Source organism: Leptinotarsa decemlineata, unplaced genomic scaffold (assembly GCF_025532065.1).
Source record: "Leptinotarsa decemlineata unplaced genomic scaffold, Ldec_3_MD MMD2_tig00000882_RagTag_RagTag, whole genome shotgun sequence".
NCBI lineage: Eukaryota > Metazoa > Arthropoda > Insecta > Coleoptera > Chrysomelidae > Leptinotarsa > Leptinotarsa decemlineata.
The window spans coordinates 12,972,966-12,997,238 of record NW_027412556.1 but is presented as its reverse complement, the minus strand read 5'-3'; the positions used below and the strand labels follow the sequence as shown (position 1 = coordinate 12,997,238).

The 24,273-nt window shown below is 35.9% G+C and overlaps 2 protein-coding genes across 6 annotated transcripts in view; both read right to left on the bottom strand.

Annotated features, from left to right (window-relative positions):
* LOC111516537 (uncharacterized) overlaps window positions 1–24,273 on the bottom strand; it is a 116,260-nt gene that overhangs the window by 26,448 nt on the left and 65,539 nt on the right. For 2 of the 5 annotated variants that reach the window (XM_074175038.1, XM_074175037.1), the window contains exons 3-5: window positions 5,480–5,670; window positions 595–765; window positions 373–501 (exon numbers count right to left, since the gene is read on the bottom strand). In XM_074175038.1, the coding sequence (XP_074031139.1) occupies window positions 373–501; window positions 595–765; window positions 5,480–5,670 (491 nt within the window). Of the gene's footprint in view, window positions 1–372; window positions 502–594; window positions 766–5,479; window positions 5,671–17,224; window positions 17,612–24,273 lie in introns of those variants that run through there. The other 3 variants (XM_074175039.1, XM_074175036.1, XM_074175040.1) reach the window with 3 other exon arrangements.
* LOC111514708 (large ribosomal subunit protein P1-like) lies at window positions 19,710–20,154 on the bottom strand. The gene has a single exon (XM_023170956.2). The coding sequence runs from the start codon at window positions 20,067–20,069 to the stop codon at window positions 19,710–19,712; it is 360 nt and encodes a 119-aa protein (XP_023026724.2). The 5' UTR covers window positions 20,070–20,154.

Below are 24,273 nucleotides of genomic sequence, written 5' to 3'. Positions count from 1 at the left end.
TACAGGGGTGGTTCCATTTTAAATGGGTCACACTGTATATATATATATATATATATATATATATATATATATATATATATATATATATATATATATATATATATATATATATATATATATATATAAGTTTTCGGAAATTATCGACCGTGTAATTTCCCTTGATGATTTTCACTGATTTTTCACAATTTTTGTTAATTTACGAAAACGCCACATTTTGTATTAGTATAGTTTGTATTAGTTTTGTATTAGTAATGAATGTTGTAACTCGTGTCTACACCACATAATAAAGTACCATCTACGAAAAGAAAACCAAAGAAGAAATAAGTCAGTGGTCTAAGGCTACTAAAAAACTCATATCACTTCTAGTTGTACCTCAGTTTCCAACATTTTTATTTTTTCTTGCAGTTCTGGTACCAACGAGCCGCTGTTGGTCGCTCGACTACTGTAAAACCCAGTCGTATCAGACTTGAGAGACAATCCATCTGAATCGAATTTTGTATCCTTGAAAATATTTGAAGATTTGAATAAATCGAATGTAATGAAACTGTGGTTAGAACACGTTATGAATATTTTGGAGAAATTCAAGTGAAATACCTGCAGCTGCATCCTGAGATCTTCCAGTTCCTGCTGACACATGTTCAGCTGTTCTTCCTTGCTGGCCACATATTTCTTGTGTTCCTCGTCTTCCAGTTCCATCGCCTTAACTGCCTGGCATAGCAATTCGTGTTTCTCTTGTACTTCTTTTTGGAGATTCGAATATTCTACCTGAAAATACAAACATCTTGTGGTTCTAAATAATACTTCTTTGGGTTTCTGATTGAGAAGCAAGCACAAACTATCAAGAAATGGTCAAATTAAACCACTAAAGTCCACATTATACAGGGTGTCCCTGGACTTCCTCTTTTCCTCTCGGGAATGTATAGATGGGGTCAAAATATCACCAGTACTTCATATAACTTTTTTTCCTAAAAGTCTTCGTAACCAAGTTACGGGCCCTCGAAGTTACAAAATCATCCAAATTTTGGTAATTGACTAAACAAATGAATTCCTTCGATGAGCTTTCATGTAGGAGTCAGTTGTTTTGCTACAAAGTCAGGAACGGACTACCCCCGATGGTCCACACCCCAAAACTTTGAAATGACAGATATTTTTCAATATTTTTCAACAAAATAAGGTTACTTGGACAATTTTATGAATAAAAGTACTCGTGTGGAAAGTCGATCGGAGCAACGAGTCTTGATAAAAATGTAGTTCCACTCGACGACATCAAACCCGCTCGTCCACCATTATTTGAAATGAATAATTATCAAAGCAGAAATAATAATGATAACGTTAATTCAACAACATTTATAACAGGAATAATACAAACTATGCTAAAATGAAGTCGTAAACAAAAAGTACAGTACCTATATGGAAGTTTAAGTCACAATTGTGATAGCAGATATTTTTTCAAAAGAAATATCAAGTTCTGTAGATTCGTGGTGTTTTTAAACTAACAAGCTACTCTACTATGAAATATCGAATTCATTCCATATTTTGTATGTACATAATACGTGTGGAATAATCACGTTTCGTGTTGATCAGTTATCTGAATCTCATGAAACTCAACATTCGAATGTTTCAAATTCTTCTTCACAGCTAAACTGTTGAGGAGTTTCACTGATAATTATAATTTTATGGGAGAAATTCTTTAACACGAATCTAAATTTAGCTGAAAAAACGCACATCGGAAAAAATATTTACTATACTAATAAAAAGCAAACGAATGAACTACAAAAACGGCTGCACATGATCAGGTGAAAAATATCCAGGGAATAATTATGTTCCATTTCTTTCACAGATGTTGACAAAAAAACCTTTTAGAAAGTTTTGATAAAAAATGAGAAACTGGAATGCGATTTTGTTTTGTTGAGTGGTGCGTTGTCATATGACTATCATTGTATTGTCAATATTCTATAGGATATTTTGAATTTTTTTGATATGGCCGAACAGTTTACATTCAATGAATATGCAGATATGCATGTATTTTATGGACGAGCATTTTGTAATGCTGCAGAAGCTCGTCGTCGTCAAGAGAAACATTCGAGCGTGTCGATCGCAGCTTGAGGGAGACAGGTATGTAATAATTGATAATTAATTTGAGCACGTTGTTTTATTTCGATATTATTGTAGGTACAGTTTTGCCAAAACGAGGTGGTGAGGGCGCTCCTAGGACTGTACGTACCGTTGTATTGGAGGAAAATATTTTGGAAGCCGTCGCTGATGATCCTTCAATGAGCATCAGAAATCTATCAGAACAGTTCCATACATCCAAGTCCACTATTCATAGAATAAAACAACTGCTCCACCCATTTCACATCCAGAAGGTACATGCCATGACACCTCAAGATTTTCCAGCACGACTGGAATATGCCAATTGGTTCATGGATAGGCAAAGAGAGGATATGACTTTTATTAATCGAGTTTTATTCACTGATGAAGCAGGTTTCAGTAGAGATGGAGTTATCAACTCTCATAATCTCCATATATGGGCCGAAGAAAATCCCCATGGGATATTGCAAACCAAACACCAACGGAAATTCAACGTGAATGTTTGGGCTGGTATCATAGGAAACCATCTTATAGGACCATTCGTTCTACAGGACCGATTGAATGGAGAACGTTATTTGGAGTTCATTCAGAACGATTTGAATGGACTTTTGGAACATGTTCCATTGCAAACCCGAAGAGATATGTGGTTTATGCATGATGGCGCTCCTCCTCATTTTAGTTTGATTGTGCGTGACCATCTGAACCATATTTTCCACAATAGATGGATTGGTAGAGGTGGGCCATATTCATGGCCATCGCGGTCTCCGGATTTAAATCCATTGGATTTCTTTCTGTGAGGGCATCTAAAAAGCCTTGTTTACGCTACACCTATTCACACAAGAGATGCATTGTTGAATAGAATAACATTACATTGTGAAGCCATACGAAACGACCCTGGAATGCTATTTCAAGTACAGAGAGGGTGTCTTCGCAGACTAAGAAAATGTATAGAGAGAGAAGGTGGTCATATCGAGCAGTTTCTGTAGCGGATTTTTCATTTCTGTTTGCTCTTGAGGCTCTTGAGTTTCGTTAGTTAAACGTGTTTGCATTATAAAAATTCGTTATGAACATTTTACCTATCATTTCCATTTTCCTTAAAAACTAATATTTTCGAATAATGGTAGACATCTCAGGATAAATGTTGTTGAATTAACGTTATCATTATTATTTCTGCTTTGATAATTATTCATTTCAAATAATGGTGGACGAGCGGGTTTGATGTCGTCGAGTGAAACTACATTTTTATCAAGACTCGTTGCTCCGATCGACTTTCCACACGAGTACTTTTATTCATAAAATTGTCCAAGTAACCTTAATTTGTTGAAAAATATTGAAAAATATCTGTCATTTCAAAGTTTTGGGGTGTGGTCCATCGGGGGTAGTCCGTTCCTGACTTTGTAGCAAAACAACTGACTCCTACATGAAAGCTCATCGAAGGAATTCATTTGTTTAGTCAATTACCAAAATTTGGATGATTTTGAATATTCACTTGAAAAGTTATCAAAGAAAAACATTTTTCATTTTGTAACTTCGAGGGCCCGTTACTTGGTAACGAAGGATTTTAGGAAAAAAATTTATATGAAGTACTGGTGATATTTTGACCCCATCTATACATTCCCGAGAGGAAAAGAGGAAGTCCAGGGACACCCTGTATACAGTGCATTTCTTCCATGTCCCCAACCCTTTTATTTTACGGGTCAACTCAAAAAATTTTAATTTGGGATAATGAAATTAATGCATGAATAATTTATTTTGAAGTGAAATTGACAGATGAAACTGGCATTTAACTACATAATATGAGATAATAAGCTTGAGGTCAGTTCAGAAGATGTTCGAAATGGTTGCCTTGAACTTCTTGACATATGAACGATATTTCACGTCGAACATTTTCGAACACAGTAACGTCAATATCTCTACAAATATTTATTATTCTCTGCCGTATATCCAATATTGAAGCAGGTTCAGTTTCGTACACCTTTTGCTTCAAATAGCCCCATAAAAAAATCCAAAGGTGCCAAATCTGGCGAGCGGGCTGGCCATTCTGTAGGACCTCGACGGCCAATCCAACGACCGGGAAAAGTAGTATCCAAATAGTTTCTTACTATTTACTATCTGGAGTAATGTGGTGGTGCTCCATCTTGTTGGAATATAATATCCATATCGAATTTCGAAACAACCTAATATAAATCCTAAGAAATCAACGCTTTGATAAGCCCTGTAGGTGTAACAACATCGAAAACAAATTATTATCTTTATTTATGTTTCTTATTTTGTGGTCTTTTATTCTTGTATGTTCGCGTGCATTATGGAGTGGTGCTTGTCGGTTCAGTTAGAGTAGCTTTGAGCTAGACTTCGCCAATGAGTACCAAACTCTTCTGTAACTTATTTTCATTTTCGAATGTATCTTTGTATTGTTTTTTTGTATTATCAATAAAGCCGATTCATTATTATTATTATTTTTCCACCGTAGTGTGCGATGGTCAGGCCCTATCCCCCGAAGTCCCGATACATTCGGGTGGGCGCGCCAGCATTATCAACCAATGACCACTCCAATGACCATTGGGTCCGAGAATCATGTACCCTGAGCAAGCGCAGTGAGCCAAGAATGGCAGCCTTCTACATCTGTGCGGCTAAGATTTCTGCCTTAGTGCGGCAAGCCGGTATGATTTTAAGATTCGAGAGTAGAGAGGACATCATTCCACCAAGGACTCCAATAATCAGAACAACCATCTTGACAGAGTGATCTGGATAGAGTCTGCGGAGTTCGAAGAGAAAATCTCGATATTTTATCAGTTTTTCCTCCTCTTTTCTGACGATATTTGTCTCTTCAGGAGCTGAAAACTCCACGACAAATATCGTTTTGCTCTGGTGGTCGAGAAGGACTACATCAGGCTTATTAGCTTGTATGAGCCTGAGGGTGGGGAACAAATAGTTCCAATAAATTCGGCACTTCTCGTTCCCCACAACGGATTCAATATCCCCCGGAGCGTAGGGCAACACCCGGTGTCTCGTCAATACCGTAAGAGTGCCGTAGATGGTGATATAGCACTCTTAGGGCCGCGTTATGTCGATGGATATAGGCCGAGACCGCATATGCTGGACATGCTGATAGCAAGTGCATTAGGGTCTCGGGCGCCTCGCGGCAGGCCCTGCACCTTATGTCATCACGCGACTGCGGTAAACTAAGATGTTGAAAACATTATTATTATTATTTTTTCACCGTAGTGTGCGCTGGTCAGGCCCTATCCCCCGAAGCCTCGATACATTCGGGGGGCGCGCCAGCATTATCTACCAATGACCACTCCCCACACCGTGGGTTAAGTGATCATTGGGTCCTAGAATCATGTGCCCTGAGCAAGCGCAGTTATTATTATTATTATAAACTCACCTGCAATTCAATATACTTCTTAACGACATTATCATTATCCAGAGTAAAATGACTGCCCATCTTTTCTTCTAAAAAATAAATCCTAAGTTTCAAATTAAAATTTTCCTTCTTCAAGTTGCTCAACTGCTCCTCGAATTCCTTGACGGATCGGCCCCGCATGGGACCGCCCGGCGAACGAAGGCCCATCGTATCTGAAACAAAGAGGAGCTTTTGAAAAAACGCCATGAGATCATGAGAATGAAATGAGGTCGACAAAAGAGGATCTTTTTGCAGAAAATGTAATGTTTGTTTGAAACGATTGAATTCTAATCGAACCAGCTGACCGGGCGAATTTGGTACCGCCTTAGATTTATTTAATGAATATGTTGTTGTAAGTTATTAGCCGAGTTATATCTACTTTTTTATACAGTGTGATCAAACTCATGTAGTATAGTCGAAGTAAACGATATTGTGAACATTTAAAGTTGGCGGCACTCTCAAAGGCCAAAAAACCAATACATACAAATGAACCGGCTGCAAAATACTCGACGTTGACTGCAGAATTGGCGGTTCGTATCGGATAATTTTTACTAGCCGAGATTTATGATTGGCTGAAGGGTCATAAAATCAAATTTGAAGTCATGTTACGGTGACGAATAGAACTCGGGGAATGCGAATAGAAATCGGGGATCTCTTCAGGAACTGATCGCGATTTTAGTGTTGAAATTCGATACTGGTACAGTTATCTGTTTAAAATGTGGCGTCCTTGGACACGTTCTAATGGTAATAACGAGTGTGACAAGGGGCCGTTCAAGTATTACTTGAGCACTATGGGGGCGGGGGGTCTTTTTTTTGGCTTATTTTGGATGACATGGGGGTAGGGGAGTCTAGATCATGATTACGTCATCGGTAGTTATTTACTTTTTTACACGAATGGCAACCGTCACATTGTCTTTGCTTGAAAACGAAACGCATTTTCGGGGATTCCCGCAAATAATGCATACGTTTAGGCACTCGCTTCAGAACCGAGTAGGGGAATTACCGCGCACTGCTCACTTGTCTAAATTTCCTCTATCAGTGTATTGTTTCGAGTACTAGAAATATTATTAATAGCCAAAAAGTTTCTCTTTACTGATTATAAAATATTATGGCCTATCTCAAAGTATAGAGGTAATATTCAATATATAGATTTATTCCTTATGATTGATTCCGTCAATTGGTCACAAAATACAGGATGTTAGTTTTATACATATATACAGAAAACTAACACCCTGTATTTTGTGACAGGAACGAATTGCTCGTTTAAAGATATTAGATTTAAAGCCATTGGGTTTTGTATTTATTACCATATATATTGCCATACTTTATATTTATACCGCCATGTTCATATATTAAAAAACAAGGAGGAAGATAAAATAAAACCCGGTGATGAATCACAACAGCAATGCGAAATTAATGAAAATACAGATGAACAGAGAGCAAAACCTTCTCAGGAAGCTATGAAAAGTAAGATTGCTCTACTCGAAAAAAATCTGAATGCTTTGTATTCTGCCAGAGATACTATGCCAAGTCGTGCTGAAGTTGATAAACAGATCATTACGTTGCGCGACGAAATAAAAACAGCAAAACAGTCTTTAAACAGGAAGGTTCAAAACGCAGTTGCCCAGAAGAAACACAGGGATGGTATGAAAAGAAAGTTAGAAGATATTTGTCATGAAAATCCAGAAATAAAAAAAAACTATCTCTGAGGGATTCAGTGGGACGTCCTAATCTTGAAAGCAATCAACCTTCATTATTGAAAACAATCGCGGATATAGCTTTATTTGGGAGCGCAGCAGATGATAGAAGACGAAGGGAATCAATTCGCAGCGTTGAAACTCTTGATGAACTCACACAAGAATTACGTAAAATAGGATTTGACATTAGTCGCAGTGGGACATATCTTCGTTTTGATTCCCAGAAAATCTAATTCTGCAGCGTTATCAAAAAGTCATAGGGTTTGCTATACATCACTTGAAGCGACATGATCTCGATGCATTGTTTTTAGCTACCAATGCTCCTGGAAGAAGTGCGTATAACAGAGTAGAGCGCAGAATGACTTCTCTCAGTCGGAAACTAGCTGGTTTAATATTGACTCATCACCATTTTGGATCTCATTTGGATGAACGTGGCGTTACAACTGATGGAACATTTAGAAAGATCTAATTTCGAATTTGCAGAAAATGTATTAGCTGAAGTATGGAGTTCAATGGAAATTGATGGCTATAATGTTGATGCAAAATATGTTGGGGCAGGTGAACAAGATCTTCCTGATTTTCCGGACATCAAATGGTATTCAGAACATGTGCGTGAAAGCCAATACTTGCTTCAAATTGTAAAATGTAGGAATACAGAATACTGCCGTCCAAGATGTTGCCTATTTAGATTACCACGTGTAAAAGTAAAACAAACAGTTGATGACTTGGTTTTGGATGAAGGAGGGCAATTTTTCCAGTCAATTTAGCTCTACACTTAAGTGCTTCACTCAAAGGATTCCTGCAAATGCCCTACGATCATTTTTGTCCGACGTTAAAATTGAGGCTATCAAGTCGAACATGCAAAACGTGTGGTCTTTATCATGCTTCCGTCAAGGCACTAAATCGTCACATCGAAAAGATCCATAAAAAAGTAAACACGCACACTGATAGGAAAGTAAGACCTGTAAGAGTCGCTGCTCGTCGTGCTAATGAACTGATGTGCATTATTCAAAATTTCGAGCACCATGATGTTGAATGGCTCGATGAGAACGACGTAGACATTCCAAAATCGGATGAAAGCGAGCAGACTCACAACACTGAGCAGCAATCGAAGCAATCCAATGTCATCGAAAACTTAGAATCATGGATTCCGGTTTCATGAATTGAAGACTGTTAATTTGAATTAAATATGTGTACCAAAAATTTAAAATTTAAGTTTGTTATGTTAGTAAGATATATTTTTGTCCTTTACTGTATGTTGAATACCGTATCAGTAAAATATAATCTCTATATATCCTAAATCTATTTTCTTATTTTTCAAATCATAATTATAACGTTATAATTATAGTATTAAAAAAAACAATACATTGATTGACGAATATTTACGTAAGTATGGGGGAAGGGGGTAAGAGCTTTGCTTACTTTTGCTGACAAAAGGGATGGGGGGTAAATAATTGTAATAAATCTGCTTACGTAATACTTGAACGGCCCCTACCAACGCAGAATTTTTCTGGTGTAGTGATTCCAACAGCTTTGGTGAACAATGCAAAAAAGAGATATCAGTGAATAAGATTCGGATGCATTCAAATATTGAAACACTGAAACATGTATATAAGAATATACATCTCAACCCTGGTTTCGAGTGACAAACTATTACAAGCAACATCAGATTTGACCGAAATTCCTTTCTCAACTGTAGTAAAATTGTCAAAAGCAGACCTTATGAACGCAAGACGCGATGTGATACAGGATTACCAAAACCGTTAAATGTTCATCAAATAAAATCATTGAAAAAAACAATATACGACTGTTACAAAAGCAATGAGATTCCTACAACTGAAATCATAAAGAAGAAATTGAATACTTTCGGATATAACTGCCAAAACTCTTCAATACAAGTTGACAAAACTTGTCGGTTTGACTTTTATAAAATCTTTCTCTCAAGTCATATTCATTTAGAAAAATGTGATGTGCTTGAACAAACATCGTGTGTCGAAAAAATTCCGACCGTGCTCTTGAACGATGATTCCAAATCGAAGATAATTTCTAATATTATACAAAAAATTCAAGTCAAATGAAAAGGGTTTTGCCCACTACAAATGTTTTTTTACAGACTCTCATACTGAAGATCTACCTACTGAAAACAAGTAGACCTGGCAACACCGAACACGGCGCTCCGCTCGTGCGATTTCTTCTTCTGCTGTTGATTGATTCGCAATATTCTTTGCTGACTGTTTCTAATATGACATTAAAATTAATTACGTACGCACATTCACAAATGTCATAACCTCAATTGTCTTTACTCGCACCATGGCAACTGACATAACATAACAAACCAAAAGTCTACATTTTGTTTCAGCTTTATTCTTGATTTTTTCAACGTTTTATTTAGAGATGCACTGAATAGTGGTTTAACGGAATAACCGAATACTATTCAATTCAACCTATACCGAACCGGATACTCGGCCGAATCATTCGGTTTAAATATTGATTTGAGGTTTGATTCAGTTTAAAAAAAATGTGGATTTGATTGGGGTTAAAAAATGTTGAATTTAAATTCAGAAATAAATGTTGATTTAATCAAAGTTTAAAAATAAATATTGTTTTGATTTGGGGTTTAAAAATAAATTTCTGTAATTTATCAACTTTATTCAACACATTCTTCATAGGATATCTTTGAATTATAATATAATATAAATGTTACATAAGAAGTTTTGTCTTCTATCAATAAATTGATGGATGTAGCCGTTACTACGTGGTAGGAAATCATAATGAAGAAAAGAGAATTGAAACTTTCTATGTTTCGTCCTATGAGGACATTTTCAAACTTATAAAATGATTGATTACATTCGCCTTTATATAACACCACTGTAGGTAATAATAGAGGTACTTAGCTTGATGAGTACCTGTTTACTAGTGACAATGTGGATATGCTAATTTGAAAACCGGTGAGTAAACTAAATCGATTTGGTCATTCAACAGGTTGATCCGTTTTTGGAAATTTTGGACCACATTGTCCCACATAAACACTATTACACTCCGGACACTTAAGCTTATAAACTCCAGATTTCTCCAACTTGTCCACCTTATCTTTGACATTGAAAAGGAAATCAGATAACCTGGCATGTGGTCTGAATGCCACTTCCACATTGTTTTTTTCTGAAGAAACCCGCAATTATCTCTGTTCTTTTACCAAAATATGTTAGAGTTGTTGTTATCAATAATCAAAGACCTTAAAAAGTGAAAAATTTAATCAAAACAAGGAAAAAAGAAATTTGTATTATTAAAATTTATTCGTATTCTTAATATTTGAAGTTACATAAAAATTATATTCAAAAAATTTTTGGGGGATTTTCATCAGTGATGAATATTATGATTTTTAAAAACAAAATTCTTTCTTAAATTTTTTTTTGCTCGAAGACGCATTTGTTGATTAAAAATTGTTTTTGCTACTGAATATAAATATTAAGGAACGATTTATTCAAAATCATAATTTCTATTAGCTTTGATGTTTTGAAAAGAAACTTTCCTTCAATTTATATTTTCTTTATTTATTCAATAAACAATTTGTTTTAAACAAATACATTTTTACGATATATTTCTTTTAAATACTACCAAAAAACAAAAACTACCATGTGTCATTTTTTGTGTAAAAAATTGTTTCTCAATTTCTCTTACAATTTTTTAAATATTTTCCTATTTTTGCGTTTGGAAATTCCTCATGGTTCTCAATCATTGTTATTAAAATATTTTTTCCATGGATTTTCGTTTATTCAAGTGTCTAGAAGATATGTGTTTTTTTTTCTTTACAATGATATTAAATGGAGGGCGCCAAAAAGCGGGCGATGCGCGTCCCACGCATTTTCGCCTCTAAATTAAACATAGTATAAAAAATATTGGTGATAGAGTTCCGGAGAGTGACACTTTTTAAGGAAATTTCCTCCTCTTACAGGATCTTTTTTCATATTTCGGATATCTTCAATATTTTCCGAGATATTTGCAAAAAACCAAACCCCCTTTGTTTACTAAATTGTTCATAACTTTTGCAATTTTTTCGAGCCCCTCTTGAAATTTTTCAAAAAGTTGCTACAGGTCATTCCGAATCGAATAAGACCTGGATCATAATTTTCAGTGCCCTTGAACAGAAGTTCCAAAAAAAAGGATCTTGTGACCCAGACTAAATTACAGTTAAAAGTAGACTCACAAAAACGGATAAACCAATCTAATTATTCATGGCAGTATTCAACTACTTCAATAAATAAAATTACAATGCACATGAGCGACAACTCTTTGATGCATATGTGGATATGACAAGAGTAAAGTATCAAATTATATTCCATGATAACTTTAAACAAACATGTACTCTAACAAATGATCAGACATTCGATGATTTGCAAGACCTAAAGCTTTAAACTTTCCCTGTAAGCACTGTCCAAATATGACTCATAACGATATGAATAAGAAAAACTACTTTTTCCACTCTTCACACGATATATATTTCACGTTCCAGCCACTCTAACTGCTCCAAAGAAAATAAACATTAGTGTAAGGTAAATAAATGACTGTATAAAAAATTACTTCTAATGCACCGGGAATTCTTGTAGGAGATTTATAATTTATTACCAGCGCGTTATTTGAGCTCGCAGAAGGTATCACATGTGTACGTTTACTCCGAGATAGGCACATAATAGATTTAAATACTTTTGATGAGAGATTGATAGAATTAGGAATTGATTGATATTGAAACACATATCGAATATTTTTAATAACAATTTTTAACCGTTGGCTTTAGAAAAAAAAATATTGGTGTAATTTTCCTATTTTCATAAACTACACCTGACGATTTGATTCCCTTGAACTTTTTTTGAGAAATATATCACGACATCTTTCGCTAACACAGTAGCTTCTTCAACAGTGATTTGAATACTACAAATTACTTCTTAATACTTCTAATATTTATACACCACAGGTAACTACAATTGAGACTACCTCCATCAAATTACCTAAACCTCTACAACTTTTATATACCTGAAGTACCTCTTCAATTATGATTACCTGTAGCATATTACCGCAGTTCTACATCAATAATAATACTTTTGTAGGATTTCTCCTACAACTATTTACTTTAGAAACCTTTCACATCTTTATTGATTTTTATCTTTTGTATTATAAATTCTTGTTAGGAAAATAACTTTTCATAACTCTATTATCGAGCAGTCGTACAAAATATCCATCTGCTTGGGTTTTTTATGTGAATCCTTTTCTTTTTATTTTTACTCAGCATGTTTGTATTTTTTCATTGCAAATCATTGAAATATTCTGTTCTGAGATTTCGGTCAGGCTAATCCAAATTCTCATTCTCCTCGCCACGAGGTTACACGGTTATTTTCTGTTGTTCATTTGTTGGTGTTTTCAATACATTTTATTATTCGTAGACGCTGTGTCCGTTTGATTAATAAATTCATCTATAACCCTGTCTTGACACTTTCTCGGTTTTTTTCAAGAAAACAAGTTCAAAAATGGTGATATATTCAAATCCAGTTGGTCATTCATTAGAATGTTTGAATTTTTAATTTTATTGATTTCCATTGCTTCCAAATGATTCAGTTTCAAACCTTTATTTTCTATGTGTAAAATCTCTAACTCTTCGTTGAATTCTTTTCTTTTTTTTTTCTTCTAAAAGATGATTTGAATATATTGAACTTGTTTTCTTATTAACATAGCTCATATGATGTCCCTGGATTCGATTCCTGAATGTTCTGCCAGTTTGACCAATATATACCTTAGAACACGTTCCACACTTTAATTTATTTCTCGAATTTAAATGTTTTGTCTTTATTATTTTAACCAACTTTCCCAACGTGAGATGACCATGATGTGGCATGTAGCGCCGCCCTGATGAAACCACATGTCGTTGGTGTCTAGATCATCCAATTCAGGCCAAAATAAGTTGGGAATCATCGTCCTATAGTGCTCACCGTTGACAGTGATGGCCTGACCAACGTCGTTCTCAAAGAGATATTGACTGATGACGCCGCCATCCCAAAATCCACAGGAAACAGTAACTTTTTTGGGATGCATTGGACGCTATTGGATCTCGTGTTTATTGTTATCGTCCCAAATTCGACGATTTTGTTTGTTCACGTACCCATTCATTTAGAAATGGGTATTATCGCTGAAGATGATTTTTCAATGAAAATTGAGGTCAGTTGCCAACTGCTCCAGAGCCCATTCAGCTAACACACGTCGTTGTCTACAGTCAGTTCCTGGGTCAGTTCCAACTCAAAAAAATGCCGCTTTGCCTTCCTAACACTAAAAAATCTCTTCATGAATCACCTCTCCTGAAAGTATATAGACCGTAGTCTACTCGACCTTATCATTCAACATAATCAGTTGGGGCCTGGCAACTGAGTGGACTAGATTCTTCGTTCTCCAAAACCGCATAATAAGAATTATATACAGGGCTATTCAAATTCCTTTCTGTACACGGGGATCTCGTAAACGATAAGAGATAGAGTGTCCGTTAAATTGTGACAAAGTTGTGTATTTAGAAACCTATTCAATGATGTAAAGAAATCGAATATAGCTCTTTTGGTTCTGGAGATGTTAACTCGAAGATTCTCACGGATAAAGTATGATGATCTGTTTTCTCGGGTTTCGCTCCGTGTTCTGTGTATTTCATCTCCATAAGGATTATTTTTACAACGTTGCGGCAAAGTCTCATTTGCCATCTTCTGGTGATGTCTGGTTTTTTTTTCCAACCAGACTGATTAGTTCGAACTCTGTGTCTCGATTTATAGGGATGGATGTTTCCCTTTACCTGCGTTGTTGCCACTACCTGTGTTTGCTCGACTACCTGTAATAAGACCAAAACAGGTAGTCGAGCAAACACAGGTAGTGGCAGCAACGCAGGTAAAGGGAAACATCCATCCCTATAAATTGAGACACAGAGTTCGAACTAATCAGTCTAGTTGAAATAAAAACCAGACATCACCAGAAGAAGGAAAATGAGACTTTGCCGAAACTTTGTAAAAATTCGCAGACATATTGAAAATCTGTCCACATTTTGCTATTGGTACTTGATGTGGGCTCTCAGAATATATCCATGGATCTTTTATACAGGGTGTCTTCTGACTTGGGCCACCCCCATCTTTGAATTTTTAAACACGGACCTGTAGTTTTTCCATTGCTCTGAGCGTTTTCTACAATGAACTTCGAATAAAAAAACCTTTTATGATTATTTGAAACATATCTACATCAAAAATATATTATTATTGTTTTAATAAGCAGAAAAAGAAATGATAGCAATAATAGGAATCACACGTTAAAAGGTAAGACCTCGTTAATCTTTAGCTCGCACAAGTTTCGACTTCTGAGGGTTGTCGTTCGTAGGGGTGCGACAGCTGGTTAACGGAAAAACAAATTATAAACTGATTATAACATCCGAAACGAACACTATAATTGTAATGAAAATTGAAATGATGTAATTTATATAGGTACCCAAAAAAATGATTGGCGCAATAAATGTTTGAATTAGAGTCTTTCCATTTCGAAACATTTTTAAACTCGGTTTTTCATATTATTTATTGCCCTAAATACACTTATTTGCTGCATCGTTGCGAAATCATTCAAAATCCTCAATCTCGAGTCTCCCACATTTTCTATCTCTCTGCCAGCGTAAATCCTATTTTTCAATGTCCCCCATAGAAAATAGTCTAAAATAGTAAGGTCTGGTGATCTTGCAGACCATCTTATTGTCGCATTATTTGTCTCGAAATGGAAGGACTCCAATTCGAACATTTATTGCACATTTAATTTTTTTGTGTATATGAATTACTTACTTCATTTCAATTTTCATTATAATTATAGTGTTCGTTTCGGATGTTATTATTGCTACCATTCTTTGTTCTGCTCATCAAAACACATATAATATATTTTTGTTGTAGATATGTTTCAGATAATCATAAAAGGTTTTCTTATTCGAAGTTCATTGTAGAAAATGCTCAGAGCAATGGAAAAAATATGAATAGGTACCTAAAAATGAAAAAAAAAAAATCTTGAAAAAATCTACGGTACCTACATAGGGAGACGTGAAAGTTGCTATTGTGTTTTTACTCAACTCCAGGGCCGTAATTTAAAAGGGAATAATTCACACAATTATAATCGAATATTACCGAAACATCCCGAAATATAAAATTTAATTTAATTTCTCAGTATGAAGTGAACGTCGACGATCCAAAAACTACAACGAAAAATACAGGTCCGTATTTAAAAATAAAAAAATGGGGGTGGCCCAAGTTAGATGACACCCTGTATAAAAGATTCATGGATATATTCTGAGTGCCCACATCAAGTGCCAATAGCAAAATGTGGACAGATTTTCAATATGTCTGCGAATAAAGAAGATATGGACAAAAAAATAATTTGGGATTTTTTGGTTTTTCCTGTATATCTCCAGAGCCCAAAGAGCTCTATATTCGATTTCTTTACATCATTGAATATCTCTCTAAAATACGCAACTTTGCCATAATTCAACCGACACTCTATCTCTTATCATTTACGAGATCCCCATGTACAGAAACGAATTTGAATAGCCCTGTATAATATGAAACCTTTTGACTCATGCTGAGAAATGCTTGAACAAAAGGGTATATTGACATTTCCCTGCATATATATTTTAGATATATTACTATATATACATAATAATAAAGATTGCTATGCTAAAAATGGTGACAAACACAGGTATGAAACAATAAATAAAGATAACCTTCGCATCGAAAAATTGAACTACACATATTATAAAAAATCAACACAACATAATGGGCTTACACTATACAATTATATATCAAATAATGTAAAAGAATTATCGCACCCTCTCTTCAAGGAAACATTTAAAAAAATGCTAACAATGAATGCTTTCTACAGCCTTGAAGAATTTGTGAACTATTGCAAAAATACCGAATTTATTTTAATACTTGTATGTAAGTAGGTATGTCCCTTGTATGAATATTCCACTTTCAAAATAATTTGTTGAATTTCATAATATTGTTGAACAATAATAATGTGCTACTAAGTGTAATATGCCCAAGCTCAGCTTGGCTACAAATGGTTAATGAAGAATCTGAATAAAGTCACAACGCAAAATTCGCCAAGTTGTGGTCTGCGAATACGAAAAACTCAGGAATTTACGAAATTAAATGTAAGGACTGCGATGCAAAATATTATGGACAGAATGAAATATCTATTGAAATAAGATATAAAAAACACTTAGCATACCTAAAATATGGAAGACCAGAAATATCAGCAGTCGCCCATCATATTTTCCAACAAAACCATCCCATTGAATTTAGTTTATTAAGATTAGTTAGACAAATTAACAACAACAGGCATATTTATAGAGCTTGTATAAAGCTTGTTGAAATAATATTTTAATTATCAGATTCACCTGACTATTACATAAGGCCACACTGTAAAATTAATTTAACACGCAGAGGTATCTATGGTATAAATAAGGATAGCATTGTATGTATATTTAGTTTAATCTTCCTCTTGAAGATGATCACTTGGTGATCGAAACACATGTCGAGGTGTTAAAATAACTGTTTGGTGTTGGAAAAAAACTCCAGTAATATTCATTACTACACCAGAGGTTTCAAACAGTGCATCACAAGTACATTTTTAAATTTTGCTTATTTTTTCTCTTTATTTTCTTAATTCAAGAGGAAGATCATCTTCCTCTCGAAGACGATCACTTGGTGATCGAAACACGTGTCGAGGTGTTGAAATAACGGTTTGGTGTTGGGAAAAAACTCCAGTAATTTTCATTACTACACCAAAGGTTCCACAGTGCATCACAATGACAGAGTATTTGACACTAACTTTCAGTTTATGATGATAACTTGGGTAGAAAATAGGCATCAGGTATTTCCGATTTTTTGTGAGGAGACTCCGCACTTTAGTACCTTGATCCCCCCTTTCGCCACGACTACGAGCTAAAAGTTGGCAAACACAAAAATATCACTAATCTTACTTGGAAACTCATCGGCGTACTCTCCGTCGCACGAACTATTGGAACTGTATACCGAAGCAGCCGATCCTGCTCTATCGTTATCGCTGCTCAGATGCTCCATCACGTTGCTCTTGATGACTGCCTTGAGATAATCGTCCGCCATGGTACATATTCGATTAGCGTCCGCGCCCCGTTATTGTTTTTCTTCGTCCAGCCGGGTAATGAACACTTTGAATTTACAACGTTCGATCCCGATGGTTTCGGTTGTGCGGCACCCAAAAACGAACACGGAAAATTTACGGGGTTTTTCGAAAATGACGAACCTGTCGAACGTGACATTCGAGGTTGGGGAAACGACGTTCGGTCACTAGGATCGATGACGTTAAGCTTAACTTGTACGTGGCTTTGGGAAATGCTACGAATGCGGGTATCGAACTTTCACGAAATTACTGTTTACATAATTTCCCGATAATTTGACATCCTAACGAGTTGTATAGAGTAAAAGTTTCAAAAAATATCAGTCTTCCAAAACTTGTTCCGTTTCAACACGCCGTTTTCTTACTATGAACTGAGAGACCACCAAATTTGAATTAAGACTTGGCAAAGATCTTCCTTCTGATAAAGGTGAACTTTTGGAAAATCGCCAAAGGTTCCGTTTCGGTTCCAAATCATCACAGTGTTCAATCAATAACATTTTAGAATAGGTGTACATGGTGACGTATGAGAAAATGGAGATGACCCAGCACAAAACAAATGGAAAAGGAGTTTATTAAAATCAGCTCAATAGTAAATCCCCTTTTTAAAAGGCTGCACTACAAAAGTCTTCACATTGTCAAGAATTGGATTGTAGAATTTGACGCCTTGATGTGTAATACGATGTCTGGCGGAAGTTTACTTTCAGAGTCTCTTTTAATTTCTTCTATTTGATGTTTTATTTGAAGTTAGTCAATGCTAAAATAAAGTGTCATCTGCATGAAGGTAAAGATGCCCACTCAAGGCGATACATGACAGTGAATTGTTGTGAATCGAGAATAGTCATGGCCCCAGAAGGAACCCCTGAGGAACTCCATAAGTGATATCAGTTGTTACGCTAACTACATCATCGAGCACATTTTGAGTACGTCTCATTAGATGGTCGCTGATTTATAAAAAAGTCGCTTCATCAAAATATGAGTGACTTATATGCCTTACAGAATTGCTTCAGTGACGACTTTAGAACCTCAAGTATTATAACGATAATGAAAAAGTCACTCTTTTCTTGTCAGTCTTATGTGCGATAAACTTGGTTTTATTGGTTTCTGTATGGAGGCATATCACTTTATTGGTTCCTTTTTGACAAATAAAAGCAATGTGGGTAGTCAGTGTGATACTATGAATGTACGTCGCGGAACCCCGCAAGTTTAAATTCTCGCCCCGCTACTCTTTATTATCCATACATCTGACTTCTCCAATATTCTAAAGTTTTTCAACATTCATACTTATGCAGACGACAATAACTTGTACTACTCCGCTAAAGTAAATCATCTTATTGATCACGAAACATCGCAAACATGACAAAATAAAATACTTGGGACTTCATATAGACTACAGATTTCTTCATTCAAAGGTCGTACGGTATACTAAAACATTTTCATTCAGACACTATCTTAGTAGGTCACTCAAAATTACCCTTTTAGATGTACCGATTCTATCTATGTTCAATTATTGCGATATCGTCTATGGCCCTGTCTCGATTCCACGACTTCTGGAAGTACAAAATGCTTGCTTTAGACTAATATTCAGCCTGGAGTCACATGATTACAGAGATCATGTGACCCCTTCAATTATCAACTACATTGGTTGAAAATGCAAAACAGAAGAGAATTGCATTTCTCGTGTTTCATTCACAAACTGATACAAAAACAACAACCCACTTATTCAGTGAAACATGTTTTTCCCATACATCAGATACATCCAAGAAACCTTAGATTTAACAATACATAATTTTGACATTCCGAAAAAGCACTATCTATAAACGATCCTTCACGTATCATGCTGTAACAATGTTCAGAATTTTTCATTAAGCGTTTCCTATCTTTGAATTTGAATAAAACAAACTATTTATTTGTTTGGAAGACCTGTTGACCTATTAATGCCATTATGTGTGGAATATAACATCGTTCAAATGTCCGCCACGGCTTTCCTGGGTGAAGCGCATCCGAAACTGCTTGATTTGAGAGCTAGTCGTATGGCTCTCAAATCAAGCTTATTCGCATAAATCTACGACTAACTCACAAACCCACAAGGAAAAGTTAAACGAGGTCAAATCGTACGATTTCGGTGGCCAGTTCACATCACCTCCAAATGACATGACCATGCCCACAAATCATTCGTGCAGAATATTCAATGTGGCATGAGCTGTGTGGCACGTAGCGCCGTCCTGTTGAAACCACATGCCGTTGGTGTCCAGATCATCCAATTCAGGTCAACAGAACTTAGAAAACTTAGACTTAGAAAAAGTTTAATCCTATGTCACATAGTTAAAAAACTGGTAATTGAAGAGTCCAAGACTCATATCATCATCAGACTCTTCAGGTTCTTCGTTCTTCTTTTCCTCCTTGGCAGGCTCAGTAGCAGCTGCTGTTGCAGCTGGAGCTGCAGCACCTCCTGCCGAGGATGCACTTCCTACTCCACACCCAATGTTGGTGATCAGTTCCCTGACGTTGATTCCTTCTAGCGCTTTCGCTAAAAGACCAGGCCAGTATGGTTCTACGTCAACGTTGGCTGCATTGAGGATGGTCTGGATTTTCTCACCAGTTACAGCAATATCATCATTAACTAGAATTAGGGCTGAGTAGAGGCAAGCAAGTTCGGCGTCGGAAGTCATTTTTCTAATTATTGCAAGTCGCCGTTTGGCCTTAGCTCAATGAGAACAAGCACACGTTTCAACTGAATGAAGGAAAAGAGATTATAGAAATTGGTAATCATTGATCTATAGTGCTCGCCGTTGACAGTGATGCCGTGGCCAACGTCTTTCTCGAATAAATATGGGCCGACGACGCTGCCAGTGAATATTTCGGGATGCGTTGGACGCTCTTGGATCTCATGTGGATTGGTATCGTTCCAAATTCGACAATTTTGTTTGTTCACGTACTCATTACCCATTCATCTAGAAATGGGTCTAATCGCTGGAGATGATTTTTCGATGAAACTTACGGTCAGTTGACAACTGCTCCAGAGCCCATTCAGCGAACACACGCCGTTGTCTATGGTCGTTTACCTTCAGTTTCTGGGTCAGTCAAGTTTTGTACAAGTGCAGGCTCTAGTTACGACGCAAAATTTGCCAACTTGTAGTCGGCGAAAGTGACGCGGAGTCGACTGCCTGGGATTCTCCTGCACACTCTCACAGATAACGGCGATTTTTCAAGCAGATAAATTTTGTCGGCCTACGGGTGTTGGTCGATCGGATACTGTACGGAATGCTATATCCGACCATGGTAATTTGGAAAAACAAACTGAATACATGACAACTAATTTGAAATATGTTGCTTCAACAAGATGGCCGTTATCAATCGTCACAGTTCGGATATCTGATCGATAAATGTATAATATACAGGCCGTTGTCATCGGGAACAATACAATGGTCGAAGAAAATTTACGGGGACTCTCGCCCGTCTCGAGTTATACAGAGAAAACAAAAAATACTGTTTTTTTTTTTTCGAATGGAATTGTTATATCAGAAATTATCAAAAAATTGAAAAGGAAGATGTTATTGTATTCGAAGTGTACTATGACGATGTAATAATAAATATTCGATAAAACGTTTCGTGTCAACATGGGCACAATCAACTTTTTTTTTAACGGACCTGTCTTTTTTATTAGATATTTATAAAGCAAGATATTCACAATCCAAGGGTATATCACATTTGATATGTTTATAGCGTTTCATTTAAAATAACTACCATCATCAGTGACAACAATTTTAAATTACGGTCCTGTCGTTACTTCTTTTGTAAACTGTTTCGATTTCTTCAAAATATAATTCAAACAACCCAATAAATTCGACAAGTAGATACACACAATGACAATTCGTACTTTTTAGTTTTGGAAATGTTTGTATTGCCGTAATCCTTCTTTCAAGGCTTATTTCTGCCTAATCAATTATAATTCGTGATATTTTTATAATTCTCAATCCTGGAAGTAACAAAAATATAATTTTTTGGTCAAAATTCGATTGTTGTATAATTTGATATACCATGGAAATACGGTGAACCTGTGGTATGGGACTTTACTTGCGTTCGCGTCTTTCCATCTAGCCGAAAGTTCCAAGTCTGCTGGAACTGCAGAATTGTCTGGCGAGAAATTGAAAAGAAAAAATACCAAAATCTTGGAAACAACTATCTGTTTCATCCAGTAGCGGTTGAAACTTTTGGTGTTTATGGCCCGGAGTCTCTGTTATTCGTTCATGAACTCGGAAGGAGAATAGGCCAAGCAACGATAGATCACCGTTCTACCTCTTTTTTGATAGAAAGAATTAGTATTGCTATTCAACGTGGCAATGCTGCTTCAGTACTTGGAACTATTCCTCCTTCACATAATTTTGATGAGATCATGTATTGCCCTAATTTCAGTACGGAACTGAAACCTCTTCGAAACAAGCAGAGATATGTGGATATTCATCAGTCTCCTATCAAGGTTAATTCACAAGTGATTGATCCACCTCTTCCTTTTTCAGTGCGGTCAGTGGACTCAGGTCATTCTTGCCCCCAAAAAATGAGTTGCAGTCCTCGTAGAGTTGGTACCCTTTCAGTGGAAGAGCTTCTTGAAGCAAGAGCCGAATCGATCCCTCTACGAAACCCGTCTTCACTTGGAAGGATCGATCGCAACTTGAGAAATGGTTCTTATGGAGATTCTGTGAAACATGTTCTTCCTGAAAATCTAGAGAAGAAAATTGGATTGGATAATTTAGGAAACACTTGCTACATGAATAGCATTTTACAAGTGTTGTTAATGACGAAGAATTTCAAGAACGAAGTTTTAATGATGAACGAGAACGGGAATGTTTCCTACTTATTCATCAAACTCAAACAACTGTTCATGCAGCTGCAGTTTCGTAAGAAGGTATCATCTTTCCCTCCAACCGATTTCCTGGAGTCTTTGAAGTCCACTAGATACTCGTTAGGACAACAAGAGGATTGTTCCGAATTCTTGGGGTTCTTGTTGAATACTCTTCGTGAGCAAAACAATAGCCACTACTCCTGACCGCTCTGGACTGAATGATTCCATACAACCCATCTCGTCTTGTGTTTGTAAATCTTTTGCTGGAAAAATCCTCACTTGTTTACTTTGTGGTAAATGTTCAAGAAGTACTGAAAACTTATGTGAATTTCTGGAACTTCATGCGCCAAACTAACTGACTGTTATAAGGAAACAAGTATAGCTGAGGCTCCATTCAATCTAATAATAACACTGATGATTTTCAAACAAGACTCAACCTCTAACGGAAGCAAGAAACTCTTAGGAAGGTTCGAAATAGATGAACATTTCAACTTAGCAGACCACTATTATAATATTCATGCAGTCATTGTTCACTGTGGTTCTGGCGTTGAATTTGGTCATTATTACGCCTTGGTCAAAGAAAAAACGGACTGGTTTAAGTTTGACGATAGTCGTGTCACGAAGTGTTCTGGCGATGCATTGAATTTATTGGAGCCTCTGGAGACACCCTACATTTTGTTTTATAAGAGAGAGGACATTGTTAGATCAAGATCTTCAGATGATGTGGTTCTGCAGGTTTTTTCGGGGTTTCCTGCAGCTGAAAAAGCAAATGCGCCACTGGAATCAATGAAGTCGCCCCGGAGCGCCAATTAATTTATATTGTTGTTTTTATTTTATTTTTATCGTTGTTTTAATAAAACTATTACATATATATATATATATATATATATATATATATATATATATATATATATATATATATATATATATATATATATATTGAAAAAAAAATTTGGTATGATTAATTAGCATCTCAATTCATTTACCATCTTGAACGTATAGGCTTTGCTTGGTTTCTATGGCAGGAAAAATGGAATGCGTTGTTGATATCTGTTGAGAACTATTACCACATAAAAATGTACACAGTGAAAACATGTTTTTTTGTTCAGGATTGGTCAGTTACAAAAGTTATGCTAATCAAGATTGTTCTTTACGAGAAATTGTCCATGAAATGGGGCTTTCTGTAAAATCCACCACAACTATTTTGGAAAAGAACAAATATAAATGCTACAGGCATCACCTCAACGAAAGGAATTACGGAATGAGAGTACGATTTGCGAAATGGTTAAGACGTAAAAATAGGGAAATTGGAAATATTTGTAAAAAATAATATGGACGGAAGAATCAAAATTCCCCAACAATGGTTGGTTTAACAGAAATATCCATTATACGTGGAATAATATAAATGAACATTTACATAGGGAAACCAATTTCCAATAAAGGTTCGGAATAAATGTTTGGTTGGGAATTGGGGGAACAAACATCCTTGGCCCTTTCGTTAACTATGATTATTTGAATAGTGAAATGTATCTTCATTAGCTATTAAATGAATTCGATGGCTGCTTAGATGAATTGCCACTGAATATCCGTCATGAAATACAATATTATCAACAGGACGACGTTCCTCCCCATAATTCAGCAATAGTAAGGGAACATTTAGATGCAATATTCCCAAGAAAATGGATTATAAACAATGGACTAATTAACTGGCCAGCTCGATCCCCAGGTCTTACTCCTATATATGTTTTTGTCTGGGAATACATAAAGGATACAGTTTTTTTCTACACCAAGTACAGATATCAACTATCTCAAACAAAAAAAAAAGATGCATGTATTAGTATTACACCTATTATGCTAGAAAATTGCCACAGAAATTGTGTGGACCGACAACTTATGTGCATTCAACAAAGAGGTCATCAATTCGAGCATTCAATGGTGATTTCCATGTAGCTTTTATTTTCCATATTTTTCAAAAAAGTTCATGATAAAATAAATGTCTTTTCTGTTTGATTGTTGTCACTGATGATGGTGGT